Source organism: Natator depressus, chromosome 11, assembly GCF_965152275.1.
Source record: "Natator depressus isolate rNatDep1 chromosome 11, rNatDep2.hap1, whole genome shotgun sequence".
Lineage (NCBI taxonomy): Eukaryota > Metazoa > Chordata > Testudines > Cheloniidae > Natator > Natator depressus.
In genome coordinates, this window is record NC_134244.1 from 55703340 (window position 1) to 55721624 (window position 18285).

The window sequence follows — 18285 nt, forward strand, 5'->3', positions numbered from 1 at the left end:
CATGCCTTTTTTTCATCAAACAAAAATGGACCCCTGCCTTATGAATTAAAGATGCAGCTATGCAGGCTAGATTCCATGCAGCTGATTGGAACAATACACATACCATACGATTAAAACTAACACTGCCCAGTAGTTTTAAAGCCACTGAATTATTAACAGGAGTACTTGCAGACAGTGAAGTATTCATTACATTATTTCTGTTTATAACATGCAAGGAAAAAATACTGAACAGAAAAACTATGTAGGAAAGAGACTATTGGAGAATAAATAGGGAAAAATTTAAATCAAATATGGGGGAAAACAACACAAGAGGCCTCTTTTATTCAATGATTTCTAATGTACTTTCATATAAAATAGGTGAGTATGAATATGCTATACTTAAATCCTCAAAATAATGTAACTTGAATAGTGCACACAACTGGCCATCTGCAGGGGTGTATTTCACCCTTTATAGGTGGATCACCTGTTGCAAGAAGCACATTAGTTATGTTTTGCAACAGTAACACTGGGCAAACAGATAAGCCAAAAGTAAAAACTAAAGGCACTGTAATGCCTCCAGGGGCAGTTTTTATATCACACCCAGCTCCAAAAGAACACACATCCAGCTCCAAAAGAACGCACTAAAGCAGTGGGATTTCCTATATCTACCTGAATACACTTACCAGTATATACTGTATCCAGTCATGTCTGTAGATTGTAAGCTGTTCAGGGCAGAGATTTATTTGTTTGGCACCTTCCCTCTATTGTATAACGCCATATACACTTACAATGCTGTATACGGTAGTAGCCATTACAAAGTTAATATTTATCACCATTACTAGAGTGATATCTGATAATGCAGAGGTTCACTGAGTGCAAAGTAGACAATAACTGAAGCATCTCAAACAACACGTTGGTAAATGGGTAAATACTGGTTCTTTAACAGTTACCACTGTAAACAAACAAATAAAATAAATAAAATACCAAAAACAAACAAACAAAAAAAGATTCACCATTGCATCACTCCAGTTTTCTGCACATCTAATGTAATGCAGTGGTGAACCAGACCCATAACAAATAAACGCTGCAGTTCCGCAGCACAGATGAAGTCGAAAACCTTGACTTAACAGCTGGTACATACTGCCAATTTTCCAGTGTTTTCATGGATATGCACAGTTTGAATAGTAAAGTAATAAATGCCCCGTACTGAGTAGCTCATCACATAGTTTCCTTTTTCATATCTTAGCCTCAAAATATTGAGTAAGATTTTTGTATATAAGAAAAATACAGAGACCACAGATGTGCCCATATTTATCAACATATATTTATGAAATTGCATGTCGGTATACACTGTACTCACAGGGTTAGAATGCAGCACTGTAAAGAACTCTGGACTGATAAGGAATTTCACCGGAGGAGACTGCAGCAATAAAGTAAGCCTGGATCTGGAGGTAGAGTGAGGCAGCACATTCTCCCTTCGAAAATCTAACAACGAAGTGAGTGACAAAGGTTTCCAGTAATAACTTTTAACAAAACCTCACTGCAAACAACGACACTGATTTGCATTATACACTCATGATAATTCCTTGATGGACATTTCTCTCTGGTTCTTAAAACATTCTCTACATAAGTGTACCTCAAATAATCCTAATTTATCAATGCATGTTTGCTGAAGATATCAGAGGTTTCCAGGGTAACAGTGTAGTAACAGTTTTTAATGTTTTCTGATGTAAGATATACAGAAGTGCCGCTCTTACAAATCAGTATTTACCCACAGTCACCACACAATGGTACTTGGGATACAAGAGCCATATTCCTACAAACGGAAAAGAAGGCAACTGTGGTGTGTCAGATACCATTGTGCTGTAACTGCACACAAATACTGATTGTTTTTAATGCCAACCAACGTGAATACATACAGTGCATATAAAATTAATGTAATTTCTTATATGTTCCACTTCTCCTACTACAAGATAGCCAGCAATGAAGCACTGATCTGTTGTACAGTATTTAACCAAAATGCTCACACAATGGAGGAAAGAAAAAGTTGGGTACGGAAATTGATTTCAGTTCCATGTTTCCAGATGGATATGATAAACATTTGGGTGTCCCCTGAGCAGCCGCTTTTGCTTATTGATTTCTCACAAATATCATGAACCGGAGAGGAACCATGCATATCATTTGTTATATTCTTTCAACTAGAAAGGGCAACTAGTAAGGCTCTTTTAAAACAAACAGGAGATTTGGATACAGATTTTAAAGTAGATGGGAGGTTGTAAACATAGATTGGGATCACGATCGTACCCAGGTCCACCAAAAATCATGCCATTTTCCATCCTTCACAAGCCCTTTCTTTTATGTGTGTGACAATATGCACCGGGTCATCCTTCCTCACTAATTCTGGGAAGTCCAGCCATCCGTAAATGACAAATGAGCTCCGTTAGGAAGAACACTATACTTTAAAAAACTAGAGTATATAACTTAATAGAGGAGACAGGAAGAGGGAAGGGACAGGTGTTAAGTGGGAATAAATGCTGAGGGAAGAACAGGGACTTCAAATGGGGGGAGTGATGGGAGAGAGACAAAAGAAGGAAGGAAATGATAAATGCAAATGGAGAAAGATAGGGAACATAATAAAGGAGGGGAGAGTGGGAAACAAAGGTACTATCTGAAACAAATATGGAGAAAAATATGTCAAGAATTGAAGGAGTTCTGAAAAATGGAAGAGAAGAGAGATGAATAAGAGGAGAAAAAGATTCTTAGAGCTACTGCTCATGCAGTACTTCCCTCAATTCCTCCCACTGTATGTCCATCATAGGAACGCTGCCTTGTTCTCAGATGACATTCTCATCACTTCTTTTGTGAAAGTCAGTAGTGGAACATCTAATTAGCTTCTTGGCACCTCCAGCAGTCCCTGTGCTCCTCCCCCCGTTGCCAACAATGAAATTATGCACTGAGAAAGACCCTGACTTTTGGCTTCAAGGGGTTAACTTTAACAATGGAAAAACCTCACAATTTCAGACTTGAAATTGCCTGACAAAATGGAGGATTCAGGTTACTTCTCAGGTATATAATTCTGCGGTTTAATTCATTCAAACTCTAAGCTCATCTTCCCTGACATTAGCAACAGAAGCAACATTGATAATGAGCTCAGAAGTCAAGAGAAGAAGGGGAATTCATATTAACAGAGTGAAAGGAATTGCTACAGAATAGCCTGCTGTTCTCTCTATGCCACCATTAATAATACTAATCACTAAAAAAGTTGACAGCTGCAGAACATTTTTATGCAAATGGCCTACATTAGCCATTTACATAGCTTCCTAACGTGAGAGAGTAAAGAAGCTGAAACACACACACACACACACACAATTCTTCAACATGCTGATTGAGTAAGTCCTAATAAGCCGAGCCATCGCCTGCAGAAACAGGACAGTAAATGATAGTAAACGGTGATCCAGTTCTATGCAGACAGAAAATACGATTCTCCTTATCTTGCTCTCGCTAAATGGCTGATTGGCTGAACTCTCTATTGATCGACATCAGTTTTATTTTTACCTGCATTAGAATGATGGAAGTCAGTATCCTCTCCAGCTCCATCAATGGCATGTGGGTGCTCTTCAGGCCTATCATTAGTCATCGTTCGACGAATACTCTGATATCTAGAATTACAACACTGGATTTACATACACTATAGGGTGAATATACCCTACATCTGGCTCTAGGAAACTCCAACTACTGAAACTTGTTTCATTTGCTTTTTCTCCCGTGCAGCTTAAAATCCACTGATGTCTGATTATTCATAGCCTTCTGTGGCCTGAATTTTTGTGGTTCCTTACCCATTGTTTTTGGCCAGGTTGCCACTGAACATTAATGGAACACAGATTATAGTAGCCTGCATCCAGATTCAGGGGGACATTCAGAAGAACCACACTTAAGATCCACTGGTCTACAAAAGACGGCACAGAGCTACTCATGGTAGCAGCTGGGACTTAGTCCTCATGCCAAGCACACTTTTGGTACTATAAACTTAATAATCACGGACAACAATTCTCACCGGCGATTCAGCTGCTCCATTTGCTGTATAGAATTTGACCTCTGGAGGATCTGTGGGGCTGGAGGAGCTGTGGGTCGCTGCCATGTTGTTGTTCTGTTTACATGATCCACGTAGAATATCCTCCCATGGCTGTCGATTCGGGCCTCCCAGTCTGAACAGCAATAAATCGTCATGAGGTATGATTTTTCTTTAAATTTTGCTGCTTTTTAAACAACACCTGTTGTCCTGAGTTTCTATTTCTCTTCTACAAGATTCTTTCAATCCAGCACTTTTTGATTGCCCTCTGTCTACATGACTCATAGCTAAAACCCCAGGCTTCTCTCAGATGTTATTCTGCAAATCAGCCTCCCACTGTCCTGAGTTTTTACAGAATTCACATGTAATATGGATTATCCAACATGTGCTGATGCTCCACTGACTGGGGAGTGTGTGACCCTCGGCAGAATCTGTGTGTTCACACCCTGTGCACTAGTGCAATGATGGTTCGTACAAAATATGCCTTGTGAGGTATCATTTGAAAACTACCACCACTCTGGTCAATAATATCATTGTAAAATATATGTGACAATGCTGTATGTGAAATTATGGATACTCATTGATATTATGCTTTAAAGTCTGTGACTAAAAGGTGTTTAAACCAGGCATGCCAGGTGGAATGGATTAACAGGTTTTGTCCAGAAAAAAGGAAGGAGGGTGTGGCCAAATGCAGTGGGCTATTTATTTGTATTGTAGGTGGCAGGAGGAAGAGATAATTTGCACTTTAGCAATCACCAGCAGAGGAGGAACCAGCATAGAGCCTTATCCGCCAGAACCCATGGCTCATTTACTCAGCATGAACTAATGAACTTTATTTGGGGATAGCCTTCAGAAGAAAACATTTCAGAGGGTCACTGGACTATATGAAAGGGGAAGCAACCACCTAAATTATCCTTCACCATAAGGAGACAAAGAAACCAAATGATTTGATCTCTGTGAGGGGTCCTAGCCAGGCCAGTCAGTAAAAATTTGGAGAGAAGACTGTGGGTGAGAGAAAGACCTTCTTGAACAAAGACTATCTTGCTCGGTGAGTGTTTTCACTTTTATTTGCTTGCGACCTTTAATTTTAACTCAGTATCACTTAACCTGTGCTCTTCTGTGCATACATTTGTTTTACTTTTAAACTTAATGAACCCAGCACTGTGTTTGAACTGAAGTGATAGTTAACTGATTAAAGTAATAAGCTGTACTTTTGTCTCTTTAAAGAAGCAATAAACCTTACTGCTTCCTTAAGTGTTCCAGAGGAGGGCTGGATGCTTCCAGGCAACCAGACAGTTTTGGGCAATTCAGGACTGGGGTGTATGTTGGTGTCACCCTGCAAGTAGTAACCACAGGCTGTGTTGTAGGCAGGCTACTGGGGTCAGAGTGCTGAACCAAGGCTTCTCAGCACCCAGACACAAGGGATCTGCATGCTTGTCTGCTGGTGCCCAGGATGTGAGCTACAGCAACAGAACATTTAAGGCACTCAGGATTACAGGGCAGACAGTGACACAACCTCTCAGTGGGTTTGTACCCCAAAACATTACAGAGTGTGAATCCCAAATTAAACAATTCAAGATCTTTGGGTTCACTCACTTCATCTGCAGTATGCTGTGATGCAGTCATTGAAGTTTACAGCAGGTCAGAAGGCCAGGTCAAGTTCCATGCACCAAATGAGCTCCACTTAAGCCCGAATATATAGATTTAAGCAGAACTTCAGTGCTGGTCCTCTGAGGGCTTGTCTACACTACCTACCAGATCAGCAGGCAGCAACTGATCCAGCGCGAGTGGATTTATCAGACATGATAAATCAACAGCTGAGCGCTCTCCCGTCAACTCCGGTACTCCACCAGAATGAGGAGCGCAAGCGGAGTCGACAGGAGAGTGTCGGCTGTCGACTTACCCGACTTACCGCAGTGAAGACACTGCGGTAAGTAGATCTAAGTGCATCGACTTCAGCTACGCTAGTCACATAGCTGAAGTTGCGTATCTTAGATCGACCCTGTGCAGTAGTGTAGACAAGCCCTGAATTGCACCTTTATAGAACAGAGGTGACCTTTGTAAATCTTAACTAGTTGTTTTGATTTTGATACCTAGTGGTCGGTTTTTTTCAGCTGTCAACAACAATAGTAAGGCAGATTAGTTAATGATACATAATGTGTATTTCATTGTGATAAATTACTCTTTAGAGAGGAAAGGTTATATTAAATGCTCTTCCAGTGCTGCAGTGTATTACTATGATAAATGAAAAACCACATTCAGCTAAGCATCACTTAGCAGAATTCACACACACAGTAGAGTACTAACAAGAGACTGTGGAAAACAACCAGGCCCATTCGTAGGGAAAGCAACAAATAAATGGAAGGAGACAACCTTAATTACTTGCATAGAAGCTTGTTTACCTCTCAGGATAGGCACGCCAATTGACCAAAAGTAATTAAGCTTGGTAAAACTAAATTTTTCGGAGTGCTGTAGCCTCTTACTTGGCTTTCCAAGAGGACTGACTATTTCAGAGTATATAGAGATTTTATATTCAGGTGAAAAAGGCCTTTCTAGAGGGAAATTTGCCTCTATTTAGTACATATATTCTCCACTCCTTTCTTCAAATCAAGTCGCAGCTGAACAGTGTTGTGCAATAAGATCCCATTCCAGCAAAGCACTTGTGAACATGATTAACTTTAAGTATGCAACTAGTCTATTTTCTTCAAGTTAAGCACAGGCTTAAGTGCTGTGATGCATTGAGTCTGCAAAGTCATTACTGAAGCAACCACTCAGATTACTGCCTCTGTCTATCAATTAAACTGGATGCAAACATGCTTATAAAAATATATTTTTAAAACAAAAGCTTGGAAGTACAGTGAATTTGCATAGTTTCTTGCAGTTAATCAAGGTTTTAGAATACCAGGTCATCTGTTTTTTGCTTTCCCTATTAATACAGTGAGTAATTTGTAAAATCAGCATATGGTATACGTATATTGCATAAATAATATATATTTTTCTAATTTTTGATCATCTATATGGCAACTGGAATAACTATTTTTCTTCTGTCTCAGCCTGATGCAAGAACACCTAGAACGTATCCCAAAGCACCCTGAGACTGTGGTATGCTGCCCACAACCTTTGACTGAATAAGCATGTTCCATTACAGTGAGTGCTGCCCCAGATAACATCACAATATTAATAATGTAACATTCAAGCACATTTGCAGACAGAAAAACTGAATCCAGATGGCATTTAGTGTTTTTTTCTGGTTTAAGTTTTATTCATAGCAGCAGATGGATAATCTGTATATACCCTTGCACTGTGCCTTGATTTTTTTTTCCTCTAAATATTTATAGAAGTATGGAGGGAGGGAATATCAAGGCTCAGTATTCGGTACAAACACACACACACACCCTCCTAGTAAATGACAGTGTTGGAATATTATATTGCAAAACAAAATGTAAATATCATGAGATTTTTTTTTAAAGATAACAATTATAGCAGACACAGCTTATGAGAAAAATAAGCAATTTGTATATACATCACTGCAGTATAAAAGCCACCTCTCAAATGTTTCTAATTTATTATATCTTGACTTGATCTCATCTAAATATTTCCTGTAAATGTCCTGTATCTTGTCAGTGAGAAAAGTGATGAAAATGCCAAAAGTACCTATCTCCCCCAGGCAGGACTCTGAAAAGAAATACTGTGTTATGAGAAATTTTAAATTAAGGTGTAGGGTGCTAACATTCTCTTTGGCTGACCTGGTAGTTGGGGATTTTTGAATGACAACACTATCATGACCATTTGTTGTAACAGAATCAAACTGGAGCAAGAGGATAATGGGCTTCATACAGTACTCCTCTGAGGTGTCTCATTACTAATGCCAACACAATCCTATTCCATATGGCAAGATTAATATCTTACTTTTTATTAAATTAAATGGGAAAAATCCTGATCCCATTAAAGTCAAAGGGAGTTTCTTTTCTGCTGTTTGACATCAGTCTTCAAAACCACCTACCTACTCTCACCACCCCTTGGGAAACAAAGAATAAGTAGTCAGGGCTGATATAGGTTAGTGATTGTCTATGAAGGTGATGTTGGTAATTGGCCTCCATATTTGGGGGGGGGGGGGGGAGGAAGTGGGGGTAAACAATGTTTCCCCACTAGCAGTGTACAGGTAGATGATATAATCCTTCCCCTTCAAATATTTAATACTGACTGGGTTATCACTGGGCCAGGGTTATTCATGTGCATTAGTCAAGTAATTGAAAGCAAAGTGCTAGCCACATCTACAATACTGAGTAACGATTTCTAAGCCAATTTAGAGGCATCCAATAGTTAAAATAAACCTAGATATTAAACTATGTCCAGAGTGTCTTCATTTCCTCCACAAAACAAAAAATTAAAATAACAAATGTCTTAATTTCTTTTTACACCTAGTTGTATCACCATTCCACTAATGATCACTCTTTGGATCCATCAGCAATGAGAACATTAGCACCCTACACCTACTGCATCCCGTGCATAATAAATATATTCCATGACACAGCAGCTGAAAGCAAGAAGGCTAAAGCTTCAAGTTCTTGCTTTCCAACTGATCCTGAAACTCCAGTTAGCACTGTGTGTCGTGGAGTTACGTTATTTCAGTGTAAATCTCCACCAGCTTTGAAGTACTCCACAGCTTCCAGAGTCCTTGGATATCTTTGCTTCCTAGCCCCTACCACAGCACATCACCCCACATCACCACTCATCTGGATCACAAGTTGAAAAGGCAGTTTCTTTCACCCATACCTCTCTACCAATTTCATTTAGTGGACCACCACAAGAGGTTTAATCAGCATAGCACATTGTGGTACTTCCTAAACCGAACAGTCTCTCTTACAAAACATTTCATAGCCTTGTTCCCCACATAGAACTCCTCTGCTGATCTTCGTTCTTGTTGAATTACAGGGCCACATTACTCCTAGAGTAGCTCATATCCTGAACATTTTGATTAAAGTAAAACAGAATCTCACTTGGTGGCAGAGCCTCATCCACTCTCTGATATCGGCTAGCATCCTGACGTACTGAAGGTAGAGACCTCAAAGTCTGGTGGCCATTGACTTGGGAACCTAGAATTAAACAGAGAAGACATTCTGCTATTTTTTCATTCAGTGCTAAGAAGCTGTTGAGTGACCTCTGAATTGAGCAGCACAGTGAACTTGGATTCCGTCTGTAATTTCAAGTCTCAGAGGGGGCACCAACTCACATCTGGCCCCTCAGACAGCATACAGACCACATGGAACCACTGCGGAAACCCAATTTAAATACAGTAACTGCTGCTTTAAGATCTTAAGGCCAAGTTCTATATTGGGGTTCATGGCTGCAACTCCACTGATTTCAGTAGAATCATGCAAATTTACACTACAAGGGAATTTGGCTCTTAGTGTCTGGATAATAGGACAACAGAGGTCTGTTGAACATACTTTAACAAGATCTCCCACAAAAATAATTTCCCTTAGTCATGTAAGCAAGGGGTGAGGGCTGCTCAGTGAGAGAAGGGATAAAGGATTCTACTTATTGGTTTGTTCCCTTAAATAAAAGTTCATACTCATAACCAAAGGGGGGAGAGAACGCCATTTGTCAAGATTTCTTATATTACTAATTGACAGGTTTCAGAGTAGCAGCCGTGTTAGTCTGTATCTGCAAAAAAGAAAAGGAGTACTTGTGGCACCTTAGAGACTAACAAATTTATTTGAGCATAAGCTTTCGTGAGCATGCATCCGATGAAGTGAGCTGTAGCTCACGAAAGCTTATGCTCAAATAAATTTGTTAGTTTCTAAGGTGCCACAAGTACTCCTTTTCTTTATATTACTAAGTGCACTTCACTGGAAAGATGTACACATTGTTGCTGAAAAATATACCAACCATACTGAAAGTATACACAACTTGTACACTCTGGGTGAAATCCTGGCACTACTGGAGTCAAATGACAAAACTTCCATTGACTTTAACGGGGCTGGGATTTCACTCTCTGTGTAGGTGGCATGTGAGGATTCTGAGAGAGTCTGGGAATATAGTTTCCAGGGATATTTTGGTGCAATCTGGTACATTCAGAAGTCTAAATGTTGCTCTTCAAAAGTATTTGATGTACTTCAGATAAGCCTTCACTGGCAGGGATGACTTACTGTACTGTATCCAGCATGTGATCAACTCCATCAGAGGCTGGCGGTCATCCCAGGCCTCCTCAAATATGGTGGTGAAGTGCTACCAAGGAACTCCCAAGAGTCCCACTTCATCACCAGAAAAAGGAAGTGAATGAATACATGGTAAATTGTGACTAGGGACAAGTTATTTATTACAATATATTACTACTTACACTGAAGTTAGGTATGACATACAATTTTTATATCCTAAATTAGCTTTACAAGTAATTGTTGTAAATAGAATGAATGTATGAAATCTTTTCCCATGGAGAGATATGTTTGAGCAGGTCAGAATTTGTAAATGAGAGGGGAATCAGCTTTAAATCTGATAAATAATTCTTTAAAAAATAGAGCTTTTTTCCTCTTTGCACTTTATGATGTGTCAAGGATCCTTCCCCACTCTAAACTCTAGGGTACAGATGTTGGGACCTGCATGAAAAACCCCCGTAAGCTTATTTTTACCAGCTTAGGTTAAAATTTCCCCAGGGTACAACTATTTTACCTTTTGTCCCTGGACTTTATTGCTGCCACCACCAAGCATTTAACAAATATAACAGGGAAAGAGTGCACTTGGAAACGTCTTTCCCGCCCAAACCCCCCACCCCCAAGCCCTACACCCCCTTTCCTGGGGAAGGCTTGATAAAAATCCTTACCAATTTGCATAGGTTAACACAGACCCAAACCCTTGGATCTTAAGAACAATGAAAAAGCAATCAGGTTCTTAAAAGAAGAATTTTAATTAAAGAAAAAGTAAAAGAATCACCTCTGTAAAATCAGGATGGTAAATACCTTACAGAGTAATCAGATTCAAAACAGAGAATCCCTCTAGGCTAAACCTTAAGTTACAAAAAGACACAAAACCAGGAATATACATTCCATTCAGCACAACTTATTTTATCAGCCATTTAAACAAAACAGAATCTAACGCATATCTAACTAGATTGCTTACTGACTTTTTACAGGAGTTCTGACCTGCATTCCTGTTCTGGTCCCGGCAAAAAGAACACACAGATAGAGAGAACCCTTTGTTCCCCCCCGCCCCCAGCTTTGAAAGTATCTTGTCTCCTCATTGGTCATTTTGGTCAGGTGCCAGCGAGGTTCTCTTAGCTTCTTAACCCTTTACAGGTGAAAGGGTTTTTCCTCTGGCCAGGAGGGATTTAAAGGTGTTTATCCTTCCCTTTATATTTATGACAGATGCATAAAGATTTGTTTTCCCCTTTCCCCAAAACAATAAAAGTGCCAGGAGCTCAATTTCTCATTTATTAGTTTTCTGGTTTGTTTTTCCCCTCATTAATAATTTTGATTAGCCAACACAGTAACAGGATGTGGTTTCTTTTCCAAGATACAACACTTTCCATTTCAATTTTTTTAAAATCTGATTTTCAAAACCATAACAAATTGATTAAAATACTATTTAAATGTTTTTTTAAAATCAGACTATTTCAAAACCCACCAAGAACAGAACTATTTTGAAATTTTTATGAATTAAGTATTTTTAAACTACTCTTCTAATGATTGCAGAAAAGACTTCTCACTTATAAAACAGCCCCATTTATTGACTACCGTAGTAATTACCTCCACTAGCTCCTTCAACTTGTGTAGCTCCCTCCTCGCAAGCAGCTTGGGCCCCTCCAGTTTCTTCATCCTGACACTGGCTACTTGCTGCTGCAGCCTGCAGACTCCTCCTCTGCCAAATTTCTTCGGAGTCATCTCTATCCTGTAATTCACCTCCTTCAGCTAGATGCCGAGCCTCCTCTTGAGTGCTGGGTAACCGCACCACAGGTAAAGAGCCAGGAGTGCACACAGAGTCCTGTGTTTCTGTAGCAGGCTCACCTCTGGTCACATGGGTGGCACAAGCTCCCTCTTCCTCTTCCTGAGAAGAAAAGGCAGGAGTCTCAGAAAACCTGGCACTTTCAAAAGAAGAACACCGAGTTTCAACTGAGGAGAGACGTGTAGTCACACTTTCATTGCAGGAACTGTCCGCCCCTTCCACATCACTCTCTCCTTCTGGCCTGGTACTGGCCTCACTGACACTTTCTGTGCGAGCAGGATCGCTGTGCTCAGTTTCTGAGGATACCTGGGAAGGTTCAGATCCTTGGTCAATGGATTCCATTTCACTAATACCTCTTCTGCTACCAACTGCAGAGTCTGAAGCTCCCGTGTCTGCACTGCTAGTAGGCTGCTCTGCCACCTGACAGGCACCCAATTCACTGCTAGCCCATTCTACCGACAGATTGTTCTGAGAATCTGGCTGGCCTTCACCTTCCTCTCCTGCTAACTCTGATGGTGGAAGCCCTTGGAGGGTCTCCTGCTGGTCATCAGAGGGCTGCAAAGGAGTTTCGAGGGCTGGTGCTTTCCCATCCTCTGCAAGACCTTGCATTATCTGATTTGATGATGAGTAACTTAAAAAATTTCCTTCAACACCCCTTGTAGCACCATTAAACATTACTAAACCGCCATCTTCTTCCAAGGAAGACTGAAAACCCAGATCTTTATGCAACTCATGCTCCTCTTCATCCGAGTCAATGTGAAGCATTGCATTAAGTCTCGTGTCAGTAGGAAAACTACTCCTTAGTTTCGGGGATGCCCCAAGTGAACGCTCACTGCAGGCAGATGTCCCAGGTCTGGGATGACTATTGTGTTCTATTGCATCCAGATAGTCATTCAGTGAGTCCTGGCGACCTCTGTTAGGTGATGACCTTGCAGCAGTAGAGGTTAACTCCTCCTGGTCCATTTCAAGAGTTGTACTAGTCCTTAAAGAATGCGTAGAGACTGCATTTCCAACAGATTCCTCAAGGATTGGGCCATTTAAACAAACTGGAAGTGCGTCATGGTTCCCTGCTGGCAAGTCCTCATCATCAGAAGGGCTTCCTAAGTCTCCATTCACAGAGTTCACTCCTAGCAAAGTACCAACTGTTTCTGGTGAAGCATCTGCAGTGAAACACAAAGACTGGGAATGAGACACATGAATATATTCATTCAGTTCATTCTAATATCTCTGCACAACACGATGCTATAAAAACACACTTCTGTTAAGATACCCATTTGCTGTATACAAACAGTGAAGTGAAAAACAAAACCAAAAACAAAATAAAATACAATTAAATAAATCTATACTCCTACTCATGCAGGACCAACATTTATAGACTTCGCTCAATCTAAGTTTAACCTATTTTGTACAATAAAGGAAACACAATATGCATGAAGAAAAGGAGTACTTGTGGCACCTTAGAGACTAACCAATTTATTTGAGCATGAGCTTTCGTGAGCTACAGCTCACTTCATCAATATGCATGAAGTATCACTATAAAGGACTGCCATCCTGCTCTTATATATTCAGCACATTGCCAAAATTGGCTCTGATACAAAACAGTTTTCTAAAGTTTGTGCTCTTGTTCCTAAGAGCAGGATCTGCACAGAACCTGAGACACATTAACTGCAACAGTCTCCTTATGAGGCAACGAGATGCACCGCAGCCAGTATTTGAAATTAAATGAGGCAGTCACAACCTGTACAAATATCACACACTGCACAGAACAGTTTTATATTTACTTAGGTTTTTTTCTCTTTAGAAAAGGAGGATCTAAGTTCCATGGATAGTAATTGTATGTCTACACTTCAAAAATGACCCCAGCAGCGAGTCTCAGAATCTGGGTCAACTGACTCAGACTTGTGAGACTTGTGCTACAGGGCTAAAACCAGCAGTTGAGACGTTTGAGCTGGGGCTGGAGCCTGGGCTCTGAAACCTGGGGAGGGAGAAGGGTCACAGGGTATGTCTACACAGCAGCTAGACACCCGTGGCTGACCTGTGCCAGCCGACTTGGGCCTGTGGGGCTCGGGCTGTGGGCTGTTTCGTTGCTGTGTAGACTTCCAGGCTCGGACTGGAGCCCAAGCTCCGGGACCCTCTTACGTCTCAGGGTCCTAAGGCCTGGCTCCAGCCCGAGCCTACACAGCAGTGAAATAGCCCCACAGCCCACGCCCCACGAGCCCGAGTCAGTTGGCACGAGCCAGCCATTGATGTCTAGTTCCCGTGTAGACATATCCTCAGAAACCTTTTTACACTTTAGGAATTGAAAAGGATGTATGAGGTCAACTAATCTCCCTACAATGAAAATACTTGTATGCTAAGTACATTTGAATATATCAGCAATAAAAAAAAAGTAGAAAATAAATAGGATAAAATTAGTATTTAGCAGTACTGCTAATAATCTCAAAAGTAGTATTTGAAATGTTTGGTCCATCACTTTCACACAAAGCTTTTCTATAGTATGGGCACTATACACAACAGGATTAGTATGTGTAACAGGTAGTCATAGTACATAATGATTTTCTCTACCCAATCATGTGTGCGCACAGGTTTTAAATCTCACCTTCATGAATGGAAGATGTAATCTCGACTTTGAATTGGAGATACCCACTTACATGGTCAGCTGGGAGCCTTCTGCCAAGGTTATAGCTGAGAATCTGGTCTCTGCAGAGAAGAAAAAAAATACTGTTCTCTAGACTTTTTACTATTATTTTAATTTTCAAATGTTTTACATCACAGGCTCCTGTCAGAGAGATCCGGCATAATAAAAGGCAATAGAGAATCATGAATTCATAAAAGTGAGCATCACGTTAGCTTGTGTAACAGAGCATGCAGACTGTACACTTCCTAAAAGACAATTAATTACCAGATAAAGCAACATAGCATATCCATAAACTATGCTTTTGTCCTTATTCCAAATATAAAGTGTGCACTGGCAACTTTCATCCACCCACAAATCTTCTCTTAGGCCATGTCTACACTACCCGCAGGATCGGCGGGTAGTGATCAATCTATTGGGGATCGATTTATCTCGTCTAGTGTAGACATGATAAATCGATCCCCAATCGCTCTGCCGTCGACTCCGGAACTCCACCACTGCAAGAGGCGGAAGCGGAGTCGACGGTGGAGCGGCCGCCGTCGATCCCACGCTGTGAGGACGTGAAGTAAGTGATTCTAAGTCGATCTAAGATATGCAACTTCAGCCACAAGAATACCGTAGCTGAAGTCAACGTATCTTAGATCGATCCCCACCCCCAGTGTAGACCAGGGCTTAATAGAAAAACAGCAACAACAAAAATGTGTGTACTTTAAGATTACAAAACCTTTTCATTTCTGAAATCATTCTGCCCTCTGGTGGTTTTTACTGCACAGAAAATATTTTTAATTATTTACCTGAACAAGAGACACTATAATTTTTATTTTTAGGTTCCAATTCAAGAAAGCACTTATGCTAAGCTCTTATGCATGGGCTTAAACTTATACATGTGCTTAAGCCTTAATAACTTCAATGGGACTTAAACAAGTGCTTAAGTGCTTCCAGAACTGGGGTTTTAGGATGAGTTTCTGAACAGCATAGAACTCACAGCCCAGGGTCCTCTCCAACATAGTTTAGACAGCTGTGTGGGGCCTTGTCTAAGGCCTTGTTTACATGGGAAAGCTTTACCATTTATACAAGTATAGTTATACTGGTGTAACCCCCCATTTGGACACACTTATTCCAATATGAGTGAGACTTTTTTTGGTTCAGCTTAAACCCCTTCCCAAACGACAAACTAAACCAAAAATGCCACTTCTATACCAGCGTAAGTGTCTCCACATGGAGGCTAGGGGTAATATCAGTATAACTATAGTGGTTTAAATTCACACCTTTGGAGAGATTTTATATAAAGCTAGAATCTCCACATCGCTACATGCTACAGCCCTGTCACAGACACACCACTCCTGTCCTCAATCAGGCATGTCCTCTTTGCCAGGGCATAGGAGGGGGATCCTCAGAAGACAGCCCTTTGGCTATCTTTCACAGCTCCTGTGCTGGCATAATCCTCCTCCAGATGGAAAAAGAGCTTTTAGAGCTCCTTTACGCTACTCTAGCCATTTTATGCAGCATAAACAGGCCAGAATGGTGGGTGAGAATCACACCCTTAGTGCCTACATTAGGACAGGCCATATTAACTTTTGATTGGCTATGTTTCATATTTTCCACAACAGCTACACAAAATTCAAAATGCATTGGCACTTTAACTACACAAATATGCAGAGTATTGGTGCAAACAATGCCAGAAATCAGGATTAATTTCAAATACAGACAAGGCCTAAATTAGCACAATGTACCTTGAGAATGGCAAGTTCCAAGCTTCAAACATTCCATTACATTCCCATGAATCAAGAGTAACATCACTGACATGGGAAAAAAGCCTGAGCCAGGAATGCTTTTTTATGGTTCCTGTGTACAAAATGCAATATTCCTACTGTGCTCCTCAAACCAAAGCAAGTTTTGTTCAACAGAGCAACCATAGCGTACGTCTATTTTGTGTGTGAAAATAAGTCCTGTTTATTCAGTTGATTTGGCACGTCTGGTAGGAAATTAGATCTGAGTGGATGATCAATGCAAAAGTCTCTTTAAACAGCATTACATTAAATTTACAAAATAAGGGTCTGATTCACAACTGTGTTCCTCTGGTTTTACGATGCTGTAATCTATTGGAGTAATTTACTAGTGAATCAGGACCTTAAATGTTTAAGCTGGAAAACTGCCAAATTGCTTCATCCCCAGCTTGTAACAGGAAAAAGCCCTCATGGGAAGCAAGTACCTTCTCAATAAACATGTCTAGCCCCTTTCATCACTCAATACCAGTGGCTAGATCACAAGTTATCCAAAATACACTTCTATAATAGCAGTATAATACCTTCTTTGAAATCAGAGTAAGTTCCACCGCTGCAAATTGTGGCTTTGTTTGTCTACATGAGAGGTTTGCACATGTGCATTTGCACCAGTAGCTGAAATTGGGGCTAATTCTATGTTTAGATAAGATGTAAATTAAGGGTATTTAGAGAATGGCAGCTTCCAGACTTCAGCTTGTCTAGTATTTATTCAACATTCGCATTCCTCAATATTAGTCAAGACTCGAAGAAGGAACTTCAATAATAAATAATTCCAAAATCTTACAATTCTGAACTTTCAAAATGGACTTTTATTCAGAAGATGATTCAGTGCTAAAAATGCACTAGGTGAATTAATTAGAATTTGTTTGCATTGTAGTCTTCTGTTCTAATGAGGATGGAGCTTTGTAGAAAGCATCTAGATACCGCATTGTACAATTCTGTATCTGAGAGAGAAAATACAAAATTAAATCAGTAGCCTTCAGCACTTAGGAACCTCCAACTAGTGCAGAACGTTGCCACACATCTCCTCAGTAACACAATGGCTACTGGGAACATATCAAACCTCTCATCAGTACCTACACTGGCTTCCCAAAGAATATCAAGTCAAGTTCAACATCTCAGTCCCTACCTTAAAGAGGTCCCAGGACTGGGCTTAAGGATACCTAAAAGACCATCTAAAGCTCCGAGATGAAGACTGTGGTCAACAACTTTGTATTCTGGCACAACTGCACTCTCAACAAGAGTAAAGTGTGTCTGTGCGGAAGACAGAACTTTCTCCAGGAGCAGTCCAAGACTGTGGAACGAACTCCCACTAGGAACTAAGGACTATCACAAACCTCACACACCTTCTGCTGCAAGTGCAAAGAATATTTCTTTGATCTTGCCTAGTCTAATATAAACACAGAGCAACTGGTGTCTATTTATATATTTTTATATATGTATTTATATATGTGTGCATGTATATACATACATACACACACACACACACCCCCACCCAACCCACCATATAAAAAAAAAACCTCCGCTGCACATGGTTCTCCCTCTGGGGAGAGGGTGAGAGAACAAAACACATGACAAATGTGTAGTCATGTAGTTTAACACACTACTGGAATACTACGGTGATGAGCAGTAAAAAAAAATCAATATAGGATAAAAAGAATCGAAGTCTATATTATACAAAGTTAAACCTTTGGGGCTTGGATTAATGCCATTTTTTTAAAGCTTTAATTATCTCCACCTGTCCTTGAAGTCATCATGATGATGAAAGAGATTTCATTTTACTAGCTTGTTCAAAAAGAAAAACCTACTTCAGCTTACTTCTTACTTTATCATAATTTGTGTACTTTACAGTTATATTGTCTATACTTTTCTTCCAA

General features: G+C 40.2%; 1 protein-coding gene across 2 annotated transcripts in view; it reads right to left on the reverse strand.

The window, feature by feature from the left end:
- The window catches only part of HECW2 (HECT, C2 and WW domain containing E3 ubiquitin protein ligase 2), a 256874-nt gene that overhangs the window by 59854 nt on the left and 178735 nt on the right, over positions 1 to 18285 (reverse strand). For both annotated transcript variants that reach the window (XM_074967801.1, XM_074967802.1), the window contains 6 exons: positions 14589 to 14689; positions 11794 to 13149; positions 9049 to 9144; positions 4034 to 4184; positions 3535 to 3638; positions 1340 to 1464 (listed from right to left, as the gene is read on the reverse strand). In XM_074967801.1, coding sequence (XP_074823902.1) covers positions 1340 to 1464; positions 3535 to 3638; positions 4034 to 4184; positions 9049 to 9144; positions 11794 to 13149; positions 14589 to 14689 — 1933 coding nt within the window. The remainder of the gene's footprint in view (positions 1 to 1339; positions 1465 to 3534; positions 3639 to 4033; positions 4185 to 9048; positions 9145 to 11793; positions 13150 to 14588; positions 14690 to 18285) is intronic.